The 13445-nt window shown below is 38.5% G+C and overlaps 3 protein-coding genes across 4 annotated transcripts in view; 2 read left to right on the forward strand and 1 right to left on the reverse strand.

The window, feature by feature from the left end:
- Positions 1-1600, forward strand: part of LOC148740696 (uncharacterized) — a 1634-nt gene extending 34 nt beyond the window's left edge. Inside the window, exon 1 of the mRNA XM_088746936.1 lies at positions 1-1600. This exon is cut by the window's left edge and continues 34 nt beyond it. Coding sequence (XP_088603062.1) covers positions 1-1475 — 1475 coding nt within the window. The 3' untranslated portion in view covers positions 1476-1600.
- Positions 1-8602, forward strand: part of LOC111334343 (glutamyl aminopeptidase) — a 33818-nt gene extending 25216 nt beyond the window's left edge. For both annotated transcript variants that reach the window (XM_088746925.1, XM_088746924.1), the window contains exons 17-21: positions 3682-3792; positions 5176-5343; positions 6638-6781; positions 6903-6984; positions 7805-8602. In XM_088746925.1, the coding sequence (XP_088603051.1) occupies positions 3682-3792; positions 5176-5343; positions 6638-6781; positions 6903-6984; positions 7805-7969 (670 nt within the window). In that variant the 3' untranslated portion in view covers positions 7970-8602. The remainder of the gene's footprint in view (positions 1-3681; positions 3793-5175; positions 5344-6637; positions 6782-6902; positions 6985-7804) is intronic.
- LOC148740697 (uncharacterized) lies at positions 1765-3538 on the reverse strand. Its single transcript, XM_088746930.1, has one exon. It carries the CDS (start codon positions 3521-3523, stop codon positions 1871-1873), a length of 1653 nt encoding a protein of 550 aa, XP_088603056.1. The 5' UTR covers positions 3524-3538; the 3' UTR covers positions 1765-1870.
- Positions 8603-13445: the final 4843 nt, after the last annotated feature.

Raw genomic sequence — 13445 nt, forward strand, 5'->3', positions numbered from 1 at the left:
CTAATAGTTACAGAAATGCACCTAACCTTCAGTATTATAGAATTCCAAAAGACCCTCATATACGTAGAAAGTACGTGGTTCTTATGAGGAACGAGACTCTGAAATTAGATTCTACGAGTACGCGGATTTGCTCAGTTCATTTCGATGGAGGAGAAAAACTTAGCAGAACGCACTTGCCTTCAATTTTTCCATGGACAAAACCGACAGCTCAACGTAGAGAACGCAAGAGGGCCAGTTTCGAAGATGTACAGAAAATAGAGCAAACCAAAAAAAGAAAAACAGCACTTGCTCAATTACCACAGGAAGCGAACTTTAAATTTGAAGAACAGACAGAAAATATGAATGTTAATGCTGACACCAGTACCAGTGTGGAAATGCAAACGTTACTTACTGGAGACCAACTAAACAGTTTATACAACAGAATGCAAACAAGAGAACAAGAAATTGTTAAGCTTAAGGGAGAGATTCAGCAGTTGGAGAAAGAAAACAACAACATAAAAGAGGTGAACAGCAAATTACAAAAGGAAATCGAAAGCTTGAAGCATGCTTTAGATAACAATAGATTTGACATAAGCAAATTTAAAGATAAAGATGATGATATTGCATTCTACACCGGCTTTCCCGATTACAATGCTTTTATTCTTTGTTACAAAACTGTAGAACAAGCCTCTAGCAATATTAATTATGGGCACAAAAGGACCACCACGAACGGTAATGTTGGGAGACCCAGAGTACTTACTAAATTCCAGGAGTTTACCCTTGTTATGCTGCGCTTGAGGCTGGGTTTGTTTGAGAATGATCTTGCTCATCGATTTTTGGTTTCAAGATCAACTGTCTCTAAGATTGTAAATGCCTGGATTCCATTTTTGAGGAGGGAATTTGAACCTCTTATCATCATCCCCCCAAGAGAAGTACTACAATGTTATAGGCCTGACAGTTTTAAGAAACTGTTGCCTAACGTAACAGTCATTGTCGATTGCACGGAATTTGAAATGGAGAGGCCATCTGCTCTTGATTCACAGTCTACCTGTTTTTCATCATACAAGTCAAGAACCACCATGAAATCACTGTTGGGCATAACGCCAAGCGGTGTTTTATGTTTTGTGAGTGACTTATTTCCTGGTTCAACCTCAGATAAGGAAATAACTGTTCTTAGTGGTTTTCTAGACAGACTAAATCCTGGTGACCAGGTACTGGCTGACAAAGGGTTCAATTGTCAGGATGAATTAGCTTCTGTTGGTGCAAGCCTTGTTATACCAAAATTTTTAGAACAGAAGATACAGTTTTCCACAAATGAAACAAATCACAACAAGGTGGTTGCTAGCCTAAGAGTTCATGTGGAGCGGCTCATGGAACGTATAAAGAACTGGCACATCTTCGACCATAAGATACCAATTACTATTGCACCTATTGCATCAGACATGCTTGTAGTGGTCTGTGCTTTGTCAAATTTTCAACCCCCTCTTATAAATTAAAAATTATCATGTAATATTGTTAACTGTCATGACACATGTTGATGATGAAACACGAAAACATTCATATTGCAATAACTTTCATTAAATGGTGTAATGAAATAAATTTTGTTTGGACCAAACAATAATATTGGTATTGAAATTGGAGTCAAATGAGTGATTCAAATTCAGCTTACTTTGGGGAGCAGCTACATCACACAATGATAGTAGGTTGGGTCATTTGCATTTTAGGTTTAGCATTGCAAATGCTTTGACTACACATTTAAATCTAGGTTTGCCAAAACATGCAGCGTATAGTATAATGATATTATTCAACATTGGACATGTTAAGAAATACAACTTCAGTTATAAGTTTTCTAGTAGATGAAAAAGAATAAAACTCTTAAAACAAAAAGCTCTCAAAACATGCGCGCATCAATTTTGGGGAGCCCATATTTCACACAAGGATATGAAAGTTCTGGTACAATCCAGCAGTTAAAAAATGATTCAAGTTTTGGGAATATTCTATCCCAGTGTTCTTGTGAGAAATAAACTCTCTCACAAAAAGGTGTGGAAGAGGCTGTTCCCATAACCACAAAGTCAGTCCATTTTTGCTCTGCCACAAACATTGCCTGTTGTACTTGAAAATAATATTTGTGTCTTGAGTTCAAAATCACAGATTCCTCAAACTTCTTGCAAATTCCTTTTCGGAGCAGAGCCTCCCCCAGACTTTCTTGCTTTTCCATCTGAATATATTTCACTTCAAGAAGACCCTTACTGTCTTCTGCAGAAGGGTCACACACTAATCCGTCTGGACTTGCTCCGAGTAACCCATGATGCTTGGAAATGAAAAAGCCACATTTTTCTACGGATATATCAGTAACCCCTTCCCCCTGCTTTAATAATTTGTAAGCAGCTATGATCCTGTCCTCCATTTCAAGTCCTTCTTGCATGTATTTACTCTGAAATGGTTTTTTGTAACCAAGGACATCTTGGATGATTTTTGTTGGTGATGTTTCCCTTTGCACAGCTATTCTGTAACAATTTGTAGCAGTAATCCTGGGCTGCCTGTGATGATGCCACAAATTTGAGTTTGACTGCCCTCGTGTTTGCTCTTCTACTTTCTTTATTTTTTCTTCATCAAAATTAATGTTCCTCTTCACTTTCTCAAATCTCACTCTTAGTTCATCAGCTGATATTGGATGACATTTGATGGGTGAGATGAGTGGCTCTTCCAGATTATTTACCTTTTGAGGAAGAATATGTGTCCATCCAACAGCTCTCCCAGATTTCATTTGATATTCTTTTAAAGATTTATGGAAGTTTTGTAATCTTTCACTTGGCCAGACTTTTTTTTCTGATACACAGGTACCATTCTGTGCTGGACATGAGGCTAGCTTTGGCCTTTTTGCTTTCTTTTCTTTAGCATAATCATGTTTGACAAAGCTCATCTCAGAGATAGGTGTCACTGGACCCTTGCGTTTCCCTGGCACATTCCATTTACAAGGCTTAGATGTGCAGGACTCAGCTGCATCCGAATTTTTCCTTTTCGTCTCCTTAAAGCTTTGTTCAAGGGCAAACAATGTAGATGCCACATGGTTACAACGGCCATCAATACCAGCAGGACACTTACAGTGTGCTTTTAACACACAACCTATGGATGACATTAACAGAAAACAAGAGTATACTTTATCTTTTTTCATCGATGGCAGAACTTGGCTTTTTACATAATGTTTTCCATTTTGGTGCAGATGTCCAATGTATAAAACATGCCCTGACTTGAAGAAGTTAAATCCCTTGACTAGGGGCTTTGCAGTGGAAAGTTGTTTTTTACTTTCAACTCCTTCAATCATAAACTGCCAAACGGTTCCAAAAGCTATCTTAGGCAAATCTTTAAAATCAGGTTTGTATCCTTCTTTTGGAAAGAATTGGTTGAGCTGCGGCTCTTCCTCCTCCAGCACTCCAAGTTGAGCCTTCTTGCGGAGAAGGTGTAGTCCACCGTCTGGATCACGGAGATATTTAACGTCTAGTCCATGCTTAATGTAATCTTGAACTCTGAAAAATATGAACATGATATATGACTGGAATGAAACAAAATAAAGTCATTATCTTATCTTATCTAAAGTATACCGATTAAAAAGCTATTTTTGATATCGCCATGTCAGCAGTGTCAACTAAAAATTTAAAAAAGAACATAGTTATCTTCTAATTCATGTGTCTCATTTTTCAGGTACAAAAGAAGTTTAGCACTCGATATAATGTGCGGCGCTGGAGAACCCTCGTGCCTTAAGAATGCATCCAATTACTTCAAAAAGTGGAAAGAGGATCCCGTCGGGAATTCGTAAGTTAAGTTAGTTTAGTGAAAAAAAATTATCGTTAGTGAAAGACGGAAAGGTTGACTGTTGAGGTTCCTTGGATTTCGTCTGGACTGATAATAGTGCAGTTTTGACTTAAAGTGCACCTAAAACCACAAAATTTTTTTCGCTTAACGAAGTAAGCTTATTTTTTTGAGTATTTCTGCGCAAAAATTTTTTTATTTGCTCAAATCTTCAATTTTCTGTACCCAGTCAAAATACGGAAAATCGGCCGCCATCTTGCCCCACGACTGAGTTTAAAGAGGAATGGCTCTAGTGGGTAATGTGACGTCAAATCGAGAACACGAAAGTCTGCATTTCACACATTTTCACTTGTTTGGGAAGGTTGTAGTCGATAATTGTCTGAAAATATGCCGACTAAGTGCGTTGTAGAAGGATGTAGCAACGTGCGAAATTTGCAAGAGGGTATCGCGCTTCATACATTCTTCATACAACACACCTAGTCTGCATATTTCGGACAATATCGACGACAATCTTCCCAAACAAGTGAAAATGTGTGAGATGCAGACTTTCGTGTTCTCGATTTGACGTCACATTACCCGCTAGAGCCATTCTTCTTTAAACTCCGTCGTGGGGCAAGATGGCGGCCGATTTTCCGTATTTTGACTGGGCATAGAAAATTAAAGATTTGAGCAAATTAAAAAAGTTTTGCACAGAAATCCTCCAAAAAAATAAGCTTATTTCGTTGAGCGAAAAAAAATTTTGGGTTTAGGTGCACTTTAAGACACGCCATTGCATAAGTTTAGCCTCATCCCTAAATTCTCTAATATGTGCTTGAAACCAAAAATATATACCGTTAGGAAATTTATACTGAATTTCAATAGAGCACTAGGTGATTAAACTGTCAGATTGACGAACAATTCATCAATCGGTCTATCTCAATTTACTGAAATGAAATAAATCAGTTCTAACGAGACACCTTCAGCCTCAAACGATTTTGTAACTCTTTTATGGTAATCAGCACATGTGTTTTAGAGGATTGCATACGGAAAGCTCCAAGCTCATTTAGAGGTAATTTTGGTTGATCAAATTAGTTCATAATGAAAATTGACCACCGTAAAGACTTTCAAAGCTGAGGTTTCGAACGTTAACCCTTCGTCATTCGCTATGACGAGGGACCAACGCTCGAGACGTCAGCTTTGAAAGTCTTTACGGTTGTCAATTTACATTATCAACTCATTTGATAAACCAAAATTACCTTGTTCCTCCCACCGACGCAGCACTACAGTTTCTTTAGAAACTTACCCCCTTTATTCATTGATAATTACTTTAATTGTCTGGAACTTTGTTGCTTTTCGACGATTTGCTTGGTTTATTCACCAATTTTTCTGTTCTTTTTTCTTTTTCAGCGTTCCAGCTAATTTCCGTTCTCTAGTCTACTTTTATGGCATAAAAAATAGTGGGGTAGAAGAATGGGATTTTGCTTTTGAGCAGTTTCAAAACACAACTGTGGCAAGTGAGAGAAGAAAGATCTTGTATGGTTTAGCTGGTGCCAGTGAGCCTTGGATTTTGAGCAGGTTAGTAAAGTACTCACTGTCGGAGTCGTATCGACCAGCAAATCTTTTCGTTGAAGAAAAGTATTAAATCTTATTCAAAACAGTTTATTGAGGAAATAACGACACTGTTTTAAGATATGTGTTGATCAGCGTGACAAAACCATCTTTAAAAAAACTTGAAAAGACAAACGAGAAGAAGATATAAACTTTCCGTATTTAAACTTTGAGAAATTAGAGCCTTGGGACTTTTATCAAAAGGGATTGGTAGTTTACGTTGCGCTATTTGGAGCATTCGAGTTTTTTCTTTTTATAGTTAAGTTCAGAACTTCTTTTGAGAGTTGAATTTGCTTTTGCTTATAAACAAAATGAGGACGATGGTCAATTTTGAGCTTGGTAGAGCGTAAAAGAAACAAGTTTTCTTCTTCTCACGAGCGTGAGACAGAATAAACTCTGAGTTCCCCTCCCTCCCCCTTCCCCGCAAAGAAGACACAGAACACCTTTCTGTATTTCTTTACCAAGCTCAAAAATTACCATCTTTCTTATTCCATTTACAAAACATAATGATATCGATATTGCCGACCCTACCAGTCTGGCTCAGTTGAGCGCGGAGTCCAAAGGTCTAAGGTTTGATTCCTCATGGGGATTCAGAAGTTTTTCTTTATCCCACACTCGTGACAAGACGGAAAAACATCTTTTTCTATTTCTTTACGAAGCGCAAAACTTACCATCTTTCTTATTCTGCTTATATTAATTGTATCGCTGTTGTAGCATACCAAGTGGAGTACCGGTAATATATCCGTCATGCTTAGGGTTAACTAGGCAATCGTTTTCTTTCAGTATGTATTAACGCTGCCTTTCTTAAGTGACCAGCTTATTCCTCTCCAAGGTTCTTGTTGTAACATCTTCGTAACACTGTACTCTGAGATGAGAGTCACTGATGAAATGCACTCTCCGTACGAATCGTAAACTATTTTGTCTGCTCAGGTTGTCAGTGCGTAGCTAACGTAACGTTACACTCTTACCTGATGGTATAACTGAGATTGTTGTTTGCGATCTGCAATTTTTGGTGAGACTTCCAAGGATTTTTCATGTTCAATTGAGTGATGCGGAAGGGGGGATCTTGCAAATCATACGGTCTGCAAATCTGGTGTCCGAGCCGTAAAGTGCATATTACATTCGTAATTTGCTTAAGAGTGTAGGGTACGCACTGCTTGTTAGTACCCTTGGATCGTGCAGATCGTACAGTCATAACAGCGTAACGATATTCCCTGAGTAACACAGTTGATTTCACATTACCATTTAATGTTTTTTCCAGATACTTGCAATACTCGATTACTCCAGACAAGATTAAGTCTCAAGACACGTCCAGAGTTTTGTCCTATGTGGCTAACTACAATCCCAATGGACGGCAGCTTACTTGGCAGTTTCTCAAACTGAACTGGAACTTGATTAAGGAGAAGTAAGAATTGAACTGTATCGTATCATGACTTAAAGCGTAATAGCTATAGTTCTGACAACCATTCGTACCCATGTTAAGACTTAAACTCACATGTAATCTACCAATTGATTCCTTTCTCTAGGTTTGGTGGAGGATTCTTTGCCATCAGGAATATAATCCTCAGTGTGACATCAGGATTTTCTACGGAATTTGAACTCGAGGACGTAAGTTGATATATTCACTCAAGTTAACTAGTTATGGGTCGCAGCTTTGAGAAAGTTTTCCCTTTTTTCATCGAGAAAAGAATGCAGAATGTAATTCCCAGATATTTCAAGGTCGGCTTGATAAGCGACCGATACCTGGGATGCAGGATGTTGATGAGTCTACCATGCTTAGTGGTCACCGCCTCATCTACCTCTGTAAGAATTAAAATGGGAAAAAAGTCAGGCGAGAAAGGTATCATGATGTAGAACTGTGCCGTGATAGCTACCGAAAAACTATTGACCCCTATATACAAGACAACATGCCCTGGCCGGACCAATACTCATGGTCTTAAAATAACTGAGGAGAATTTGCTACCTTTCTATAATATCAAGAAATGAATAGATATTCTAGTATTCTCGGACAAAGACGAATAAACCGTAGACCACGTCTCCTGCAGGGTTAGGGGTAAGTGACGTTAATTTCCCACGTACGAGATAACTGTGTGTTGGATGTCTTCCCTGGGGGGGAGATGGGTGGGATTGAGGGTCACAAGCTCATTAGCTCTTAGCTATTTAGTGTTACCCCTATAAATAAAGTGTGTTTACAACAAACCCAAAGAGCCTGACTACAGTGTACTACGCATACGACTTTTTTAAAAAATGCTCACGGTTGCTTCATGCTACCTAACCATTCTTTATCATTCGTAAGATTCTGCAAAGCTTAGCACCGATAACTTCAGCACTAAAACTAAAAAAGAGAGCTAAAATTGCTTTTAGTGGGTAAAGCTGTAAAAAATGCAAATGAGGTTAAATCGTTTCTTGTGTTTTTATTATCGTTTAGCTGAAAGAGTTCAACCGGAAGCATTCTGCTGGGTCAGGGACGCGAGCTCAACAACAGGCGGAAGAGGGTGTCATGGCAAACATTCAGTGGCGCAAAGAAAATGAACAGGATGTGTCGAACTGGCTAAAATATTTCCTTGAAAAGAACAATATACCACTAAACTAGAGGGCACGCTTTTTCTTTGGGGCATTTTCTTTTCAATAGTTTGAGTTAACCTTTTAAAGATTATCAGTTCATTATATCATTGATCTTTTTGTGGTGTTTGTTGTTGCTTCATTAAAAAGTGGTACAATGACACAAATGACAATTGGTTACTGCCTCCTGAGAAGAGAATGGACTTAAGAATTGCACAGCCCCATTAACGACCGTTATCTAAACGACATCTTAAGCTAATGGAATTGTAACTAAAGCACCGCTATGGTTGTGTGATCTAGCAGGAAAATCGTGTCGATTATCCTTGCCTTCTTCGCACTTATTCCTGAAAGTTAGAGAATATAGCTACGATACTCGACAATTGAGGTTTACAGTTTAGAATTTCTATATGATTAAGAAATGTGAAATAGCATTGGCAAATATATGCTCACGGGCCTCAATTGAGCGTTCATTAGTTTTCTGTTTACTTGACAAAGATGCATACTTTCGCCCGAATATTACTAGGTACTCAAACAAAGTGTACATTTGGATGCAAATCGTATAAACGCTTTCATAGAAAGTCCGCACGCTTTGAGCCTTATGTCGAACGCGAAATAAAGACCTGTTCCCTTGTTTGTGTAATTAAATTCCGAACTACAACTGTCACTTTTCTTTGATAATGGAGTCGAAATGTCCTTAATGCATCGCAGTTTCTTCATCAATAGCAGCGAGCTTGTGTCATATTTGCGTAATAGATCAAGAAGAAAAATGCCCCAGCCTTCTCTACCTATGGATGTTTTTTTCAACTCTGCATTTCCCAGCATGAGTTATGAGTGGGTAACACCTAAACATCGAGTAACAGTACATTTTTTTGTTTTTGTTTTTGTTTCTTTTTTTATTTTTTTATTTTTGTGATTCATGAGTCATTGTTTATGTTCAAAAAACAAACACCAGGTTAGGATCATGTTACGCTCTGGCTTCCCTTTGATTCTGTCGCATGTTCAGCTAATGTGTGTCAGACACAAATCGCTTCGTACTCGTATCACTATGAACATGATTGCAGTTTTAAAGAATTTCTACTTGGAATTCTAATAAACTTTGTACGGTTGATTACATGTAATTGAATTAATTTAACTAGAGGACCTCTGATTTAAATGGATACACACTGTTTAGAGTCATTAATAATATTGCAAATTTATAGAGTTTTGATATTGTTCTTATTGATGTTCTTGTTGGGGCTTCTGCCTCCTATAGGAAGCGAAGCCACATATGTTGCCGCTATGAGTAAGTGAGAGTAAGAGTGAGTGTAAAAATAGAATTTCGATCTTGACCCAATTTTGACCCGATGTTATCCACTTATTGTTTTTTTCGGAGTATGTTAGTAGTTCGACATTCACACTCGATACGCGGTTGAGTTCTTTCCTTTTGTGATTTCTGGCTTATAGCCACCAGCACAGTATGTTTTCAGTTCTTGCCATGAAACTAGGGAAGGCAGTAGAAGACGATAATCATCTCACAATCATTTCAGGATTGTGGGCGATTTTAAAAACAAAATGTTTTTCTTGCAGAAATATCTTAATAGGTTAGATCGGTGCATCATGAAACTTCTAGGAATATTTTTTCTTTAAAGAGAAAGCTTTTTACCAGCGAATTATGTAAATCCGAGGGTATGATCTTTTCAGTTCTTGCTGTGACAGGTCGTGACACCACAAGGACTTGCCGTGACACTGTGGAAGACAGTAGAAAGCGATTAACATCTTACAATCATTTCAGAATTGTGCGCAATTTAAAATGGAAGTTTTCTTTGCTTAAATTTCTTAATAGGTGCGATCGGTGCATCATAAAACTTACGGGAAAATTTTTGTGTTTGAGAAGAGAGCATTTTATCGTTTAAATCAACAAATTATGTAAAATATTTTAGTCTGCTCGTCTAGCCTGGCGTGCGATAGCAGGATTTTCTCGTCCGCAAATTTGAGCGCCGCTTTTACTCAAATGTCTATGACTCATACCCAGGGTTATATATGTCTATGACTCGTACCAGTACTGGCAGGTTATACATGTCTATGACTCGTACTCGTATCGGCAGCAAGTTAGAGAAACATAACTGTACGAGAAATCCTCCATCCGTTGCAAGTCAAGTTGAAGCCCGCACAAGTAGCCCAAGAGCGAACCAAAACGCAAAAGATCAGCAGGAAAAAAGCATCCGTTCCACCGTTGTATTTCGCGCGATATTTTTTCCATTTCATGTTAGCTTGTTTTGTTAGAGATGGGTTGGTGGTCCGCTAAATTTACGAGGCGAGCAAGCTGTGGAATACGGTTGTAGCGTTGCAGTTGTGTCTTCCGTTGCAGTTATGTCCTCACACCTGATAACCAATAGAATGCGGTTTTATTTCTTCTAATCAAAGTGCATTGTGAACGTGTCTTCTGCTTGTCACTTCCCAGCCAAGTTGCTATGTCCAATCTTTAACCCGATTTCCCATTTTTTAATTAATTCTAGAAAAACGAGATAAATTCTACGAATTCATCCGCAAGCTGGCTAACACGCTAAGTTCCCATCTACCATCTTTACCCAGATTTTCCATTTGATCAGCGAACTCTAGAAAAACGGGATAAATTTTGTGAAATTCATCCTTTAGGTGGAATGTATTATACTGACTTGCCATAGCCATATTTACCCCGATTTTCGATTTGATCAATGTGTGAATTTGTAATAAACAGGGTAAATTATGACAAATCCACCCAAAAGTGCAGCAAATCCAACAATGATTTAGAAACAGAACTAAAAAAAGAACAGCTAAAATCAACGGAACCGCAATACATTCATATCACAATCTATTACTTCAAATTAAGTTCGTCCAGACGGATAATGCGTCTCTAGTATAAAAACGGCCATTTTTACGGAGGGCTCAGTGCCATGCAGCAAAAAGCTACAATATTCAAAATAAACAACTAAAGGCCAAACTTCTGATTTAGGGAAGACTTTGTGACGCAGACAAATTATCACAACTTTGACCTCTCAGTCGATCTCACTTCCGGCGGATCAACGAAGCATCAAAATTATATATTTTTATGCAGATGAACCATAATCTATGATCGTCAACTATTAAAGAAATAATACAATTGTGATATGACGCCACATTCTGCTTTTGTCTTAGCTTGTGGGTAAAATATTGTCATTGGGGTCGCAAGTCGAAGAATGAAGACTGTAAATAAAGCAAGACTGCAAAGAAAGCGTGAACAATAACGCATCCTGTAGCCGAAAGTCACTTTAGGCAGGGGTCGCACTAACGCTTTTGGACATAAAATCTATTATCGTATGCTTGCGACAAGTGCGACCCTTTTGCCGCGACCAGACATAACTATGTCCGAAGGACCTAAGATCAAAAAAGCCGATGTCCTGCCTCGAACCAGGTCATATCTTGTCTAATGTCCTTAAAATAATAATTTTTTGCTTTTCTTCTGCCGCAACGCCAATCAAGTCCGAAATACCAGCAAAAATTGGATTTTCGAAATTCTGCAAAGACAACACGTCACCAGTTGTCTTTACAACGTTTCATGGATTGAGATTTTATTTCCAAAAACTAAAAGTTTTCTCATTGGAATTGTTTACCGTTCCCCGGATTCTTCAAAACATCTTTGCGCAGATTTTAATTGCAAATTTGATTCAGTGCTTTTGACAGTGTCATCAGAGGACAAAGAATGTATTCTTACTGGTGATATAAACTGTAACTACCTGGTGCCATCGGACCAAAAAGAAATTAAATCGATCTTCGCCTCTTTTGGACTAAAACAGCTTATTTCAACCCCCACGAGAATTACACGCGAATCCAAGACCCTGATTGACATTATTTGCAGTTATGAACCCGAGAAAATTTATTCTGTGAAAGCTATCTCGGCTGGTTTGAGCGACCATGAATTGATCTGCTGTTCTCGCAAAGCAAACAACGTGAAAAACCATCCCAGAATCATCACCTGCCAAAATTTTGCAAATTACGATCAGAAGTTATTTTGCGAAGAACCTGAATCCATGAACTTCAACCAAGTGTTTGCATCGTCATGTGTTAACACTGCTTGGAGTCTATTAAAGAACATTTTGCAGCAATGTATCGATAAACATGCGCCGCTCCTTGAAAAGAAGGTTAAAGGGCGACTCTGTCCATAGTTAACCCAAGAGGTCAAACGGGAAATGAACTTGAGGGATGGTTTACTCAGGAAAGCTCGCAGGACCAACTGCGAACATGACTGGTCTACGTACAAACATCAGCGTAACAGAGTGACAGGTCTTATTAAAAGATGTAAGAGTAAATATCATCAAGAAATTCTCAGAGACAGTGCTGACTCTCCTGATAAATTTTGGTCTGCCATTAAAAAGCTGTACCCTACAAAGTTAGCCTCAGAGCAAGGATCAGTTTTTCAAATAAACGGAACGAAGACAACTGATAAGAAATCCATCGCTGAGAGTTTCTGTGACTACTTTACTAATGTTGCGATAAAACTGAAAAAGAAGTCGTTTCTGCTTCGTGACCTTGTTTGGAGCAACCCTAGCGGAATGACACTCCCACAAGTAAAAGAGAAATTCCTTTTTAGAGCTGTGAAAGAAGAGATTCTTACCGAGCTGAAAAAACTTAAACGGAAGGAAGCGACTGGTTTAGATAATCTCCCTCCTGGATTACTTAAAAGATGCAGCAGGAGTCATCGCAAAGCCTTTAACATTTATAGTTAATTCATCCCTTGCAACTGGAGTAGTCCCTACTCAATGGAAAATGGCCAAGGTCATTCCCATCTTTAAGTCTGGTTCCATGGCAGAAATTGACAACTATAGACCAATACCGATTCTCCCTACTATGTCAAAAATTTTAGAGAAAACGGCGCACAAACAGTTAATGAAATATCTCGAATTCAACGGTTTTCTCTCCGAACATCAGTTTGGATTTCGCCGGAATCGCTCGACGGAATTAGCGGTAACTCTCTTTACAGACCTTATCCGGAAGGAAGCGGTGGAGGTAAAGCTACAGGAGCGATCTTCATTTACTTATCTAAAGCGTTTGACACCATCAGCCATTTCGTTTTGTTAGAAAAACTGTCTCGCTATGGAATACAGGATAATGAACTGAACTGGTTTACGGACTATTTATTCCTCCGAAACCAGATCGCTCAATTTAAGGGAGTATTGTCAGAACCTAACCCTGTTTTCACAGGTGTTCCCCAAGGAAGTATTCTCGGGCCGTTATTGTTTTTAATTCATTTTAACGATGCCCACAAGCCGCTCCGTTATTCTAAGATTATCACCTACGCAGATGACTCAGTAATTTTCACATCCTCGAAAGACTTGGATATTATTCAACACAACCTCAGCGAAGACATCAATAGCCTCGCCTCCTGGTTTCGAGATAACGAACTTATCATTAATCTCAAGAAAGGAAAAACTGAAGTAATGCTATTCGGAACAGCAAAAAGATTAAGTGGTTTTGATGGCAAAGAACTAAACCTCTCAGTAAATGGATCTCGC

This window comes from Stylophora pistillata, chromosome 1, assembly GCF_964205215.1.
Source record: "Stylophora pistillata chromosome 1, jaStyPist1.2, whole genome shotgun sequence".
In the NCBI taxonomy this organism is placed as follows: Eukaryota; Metazoa; Cnidaria; class Anthozoa; order Scleractinia; family Pocilloporidae; genus Stylophora; species Stylophora pistillata.

What these genes read in the sequence shown, in the direction of transcription:
- LOC148740697 (XM_088746930.1), bottom strand. Translation starts at nt 3,523, where the DNA reads ATGTTCATATTTTTCAGAGTTCAAGATTACATTAAGCATGGACTAGAC.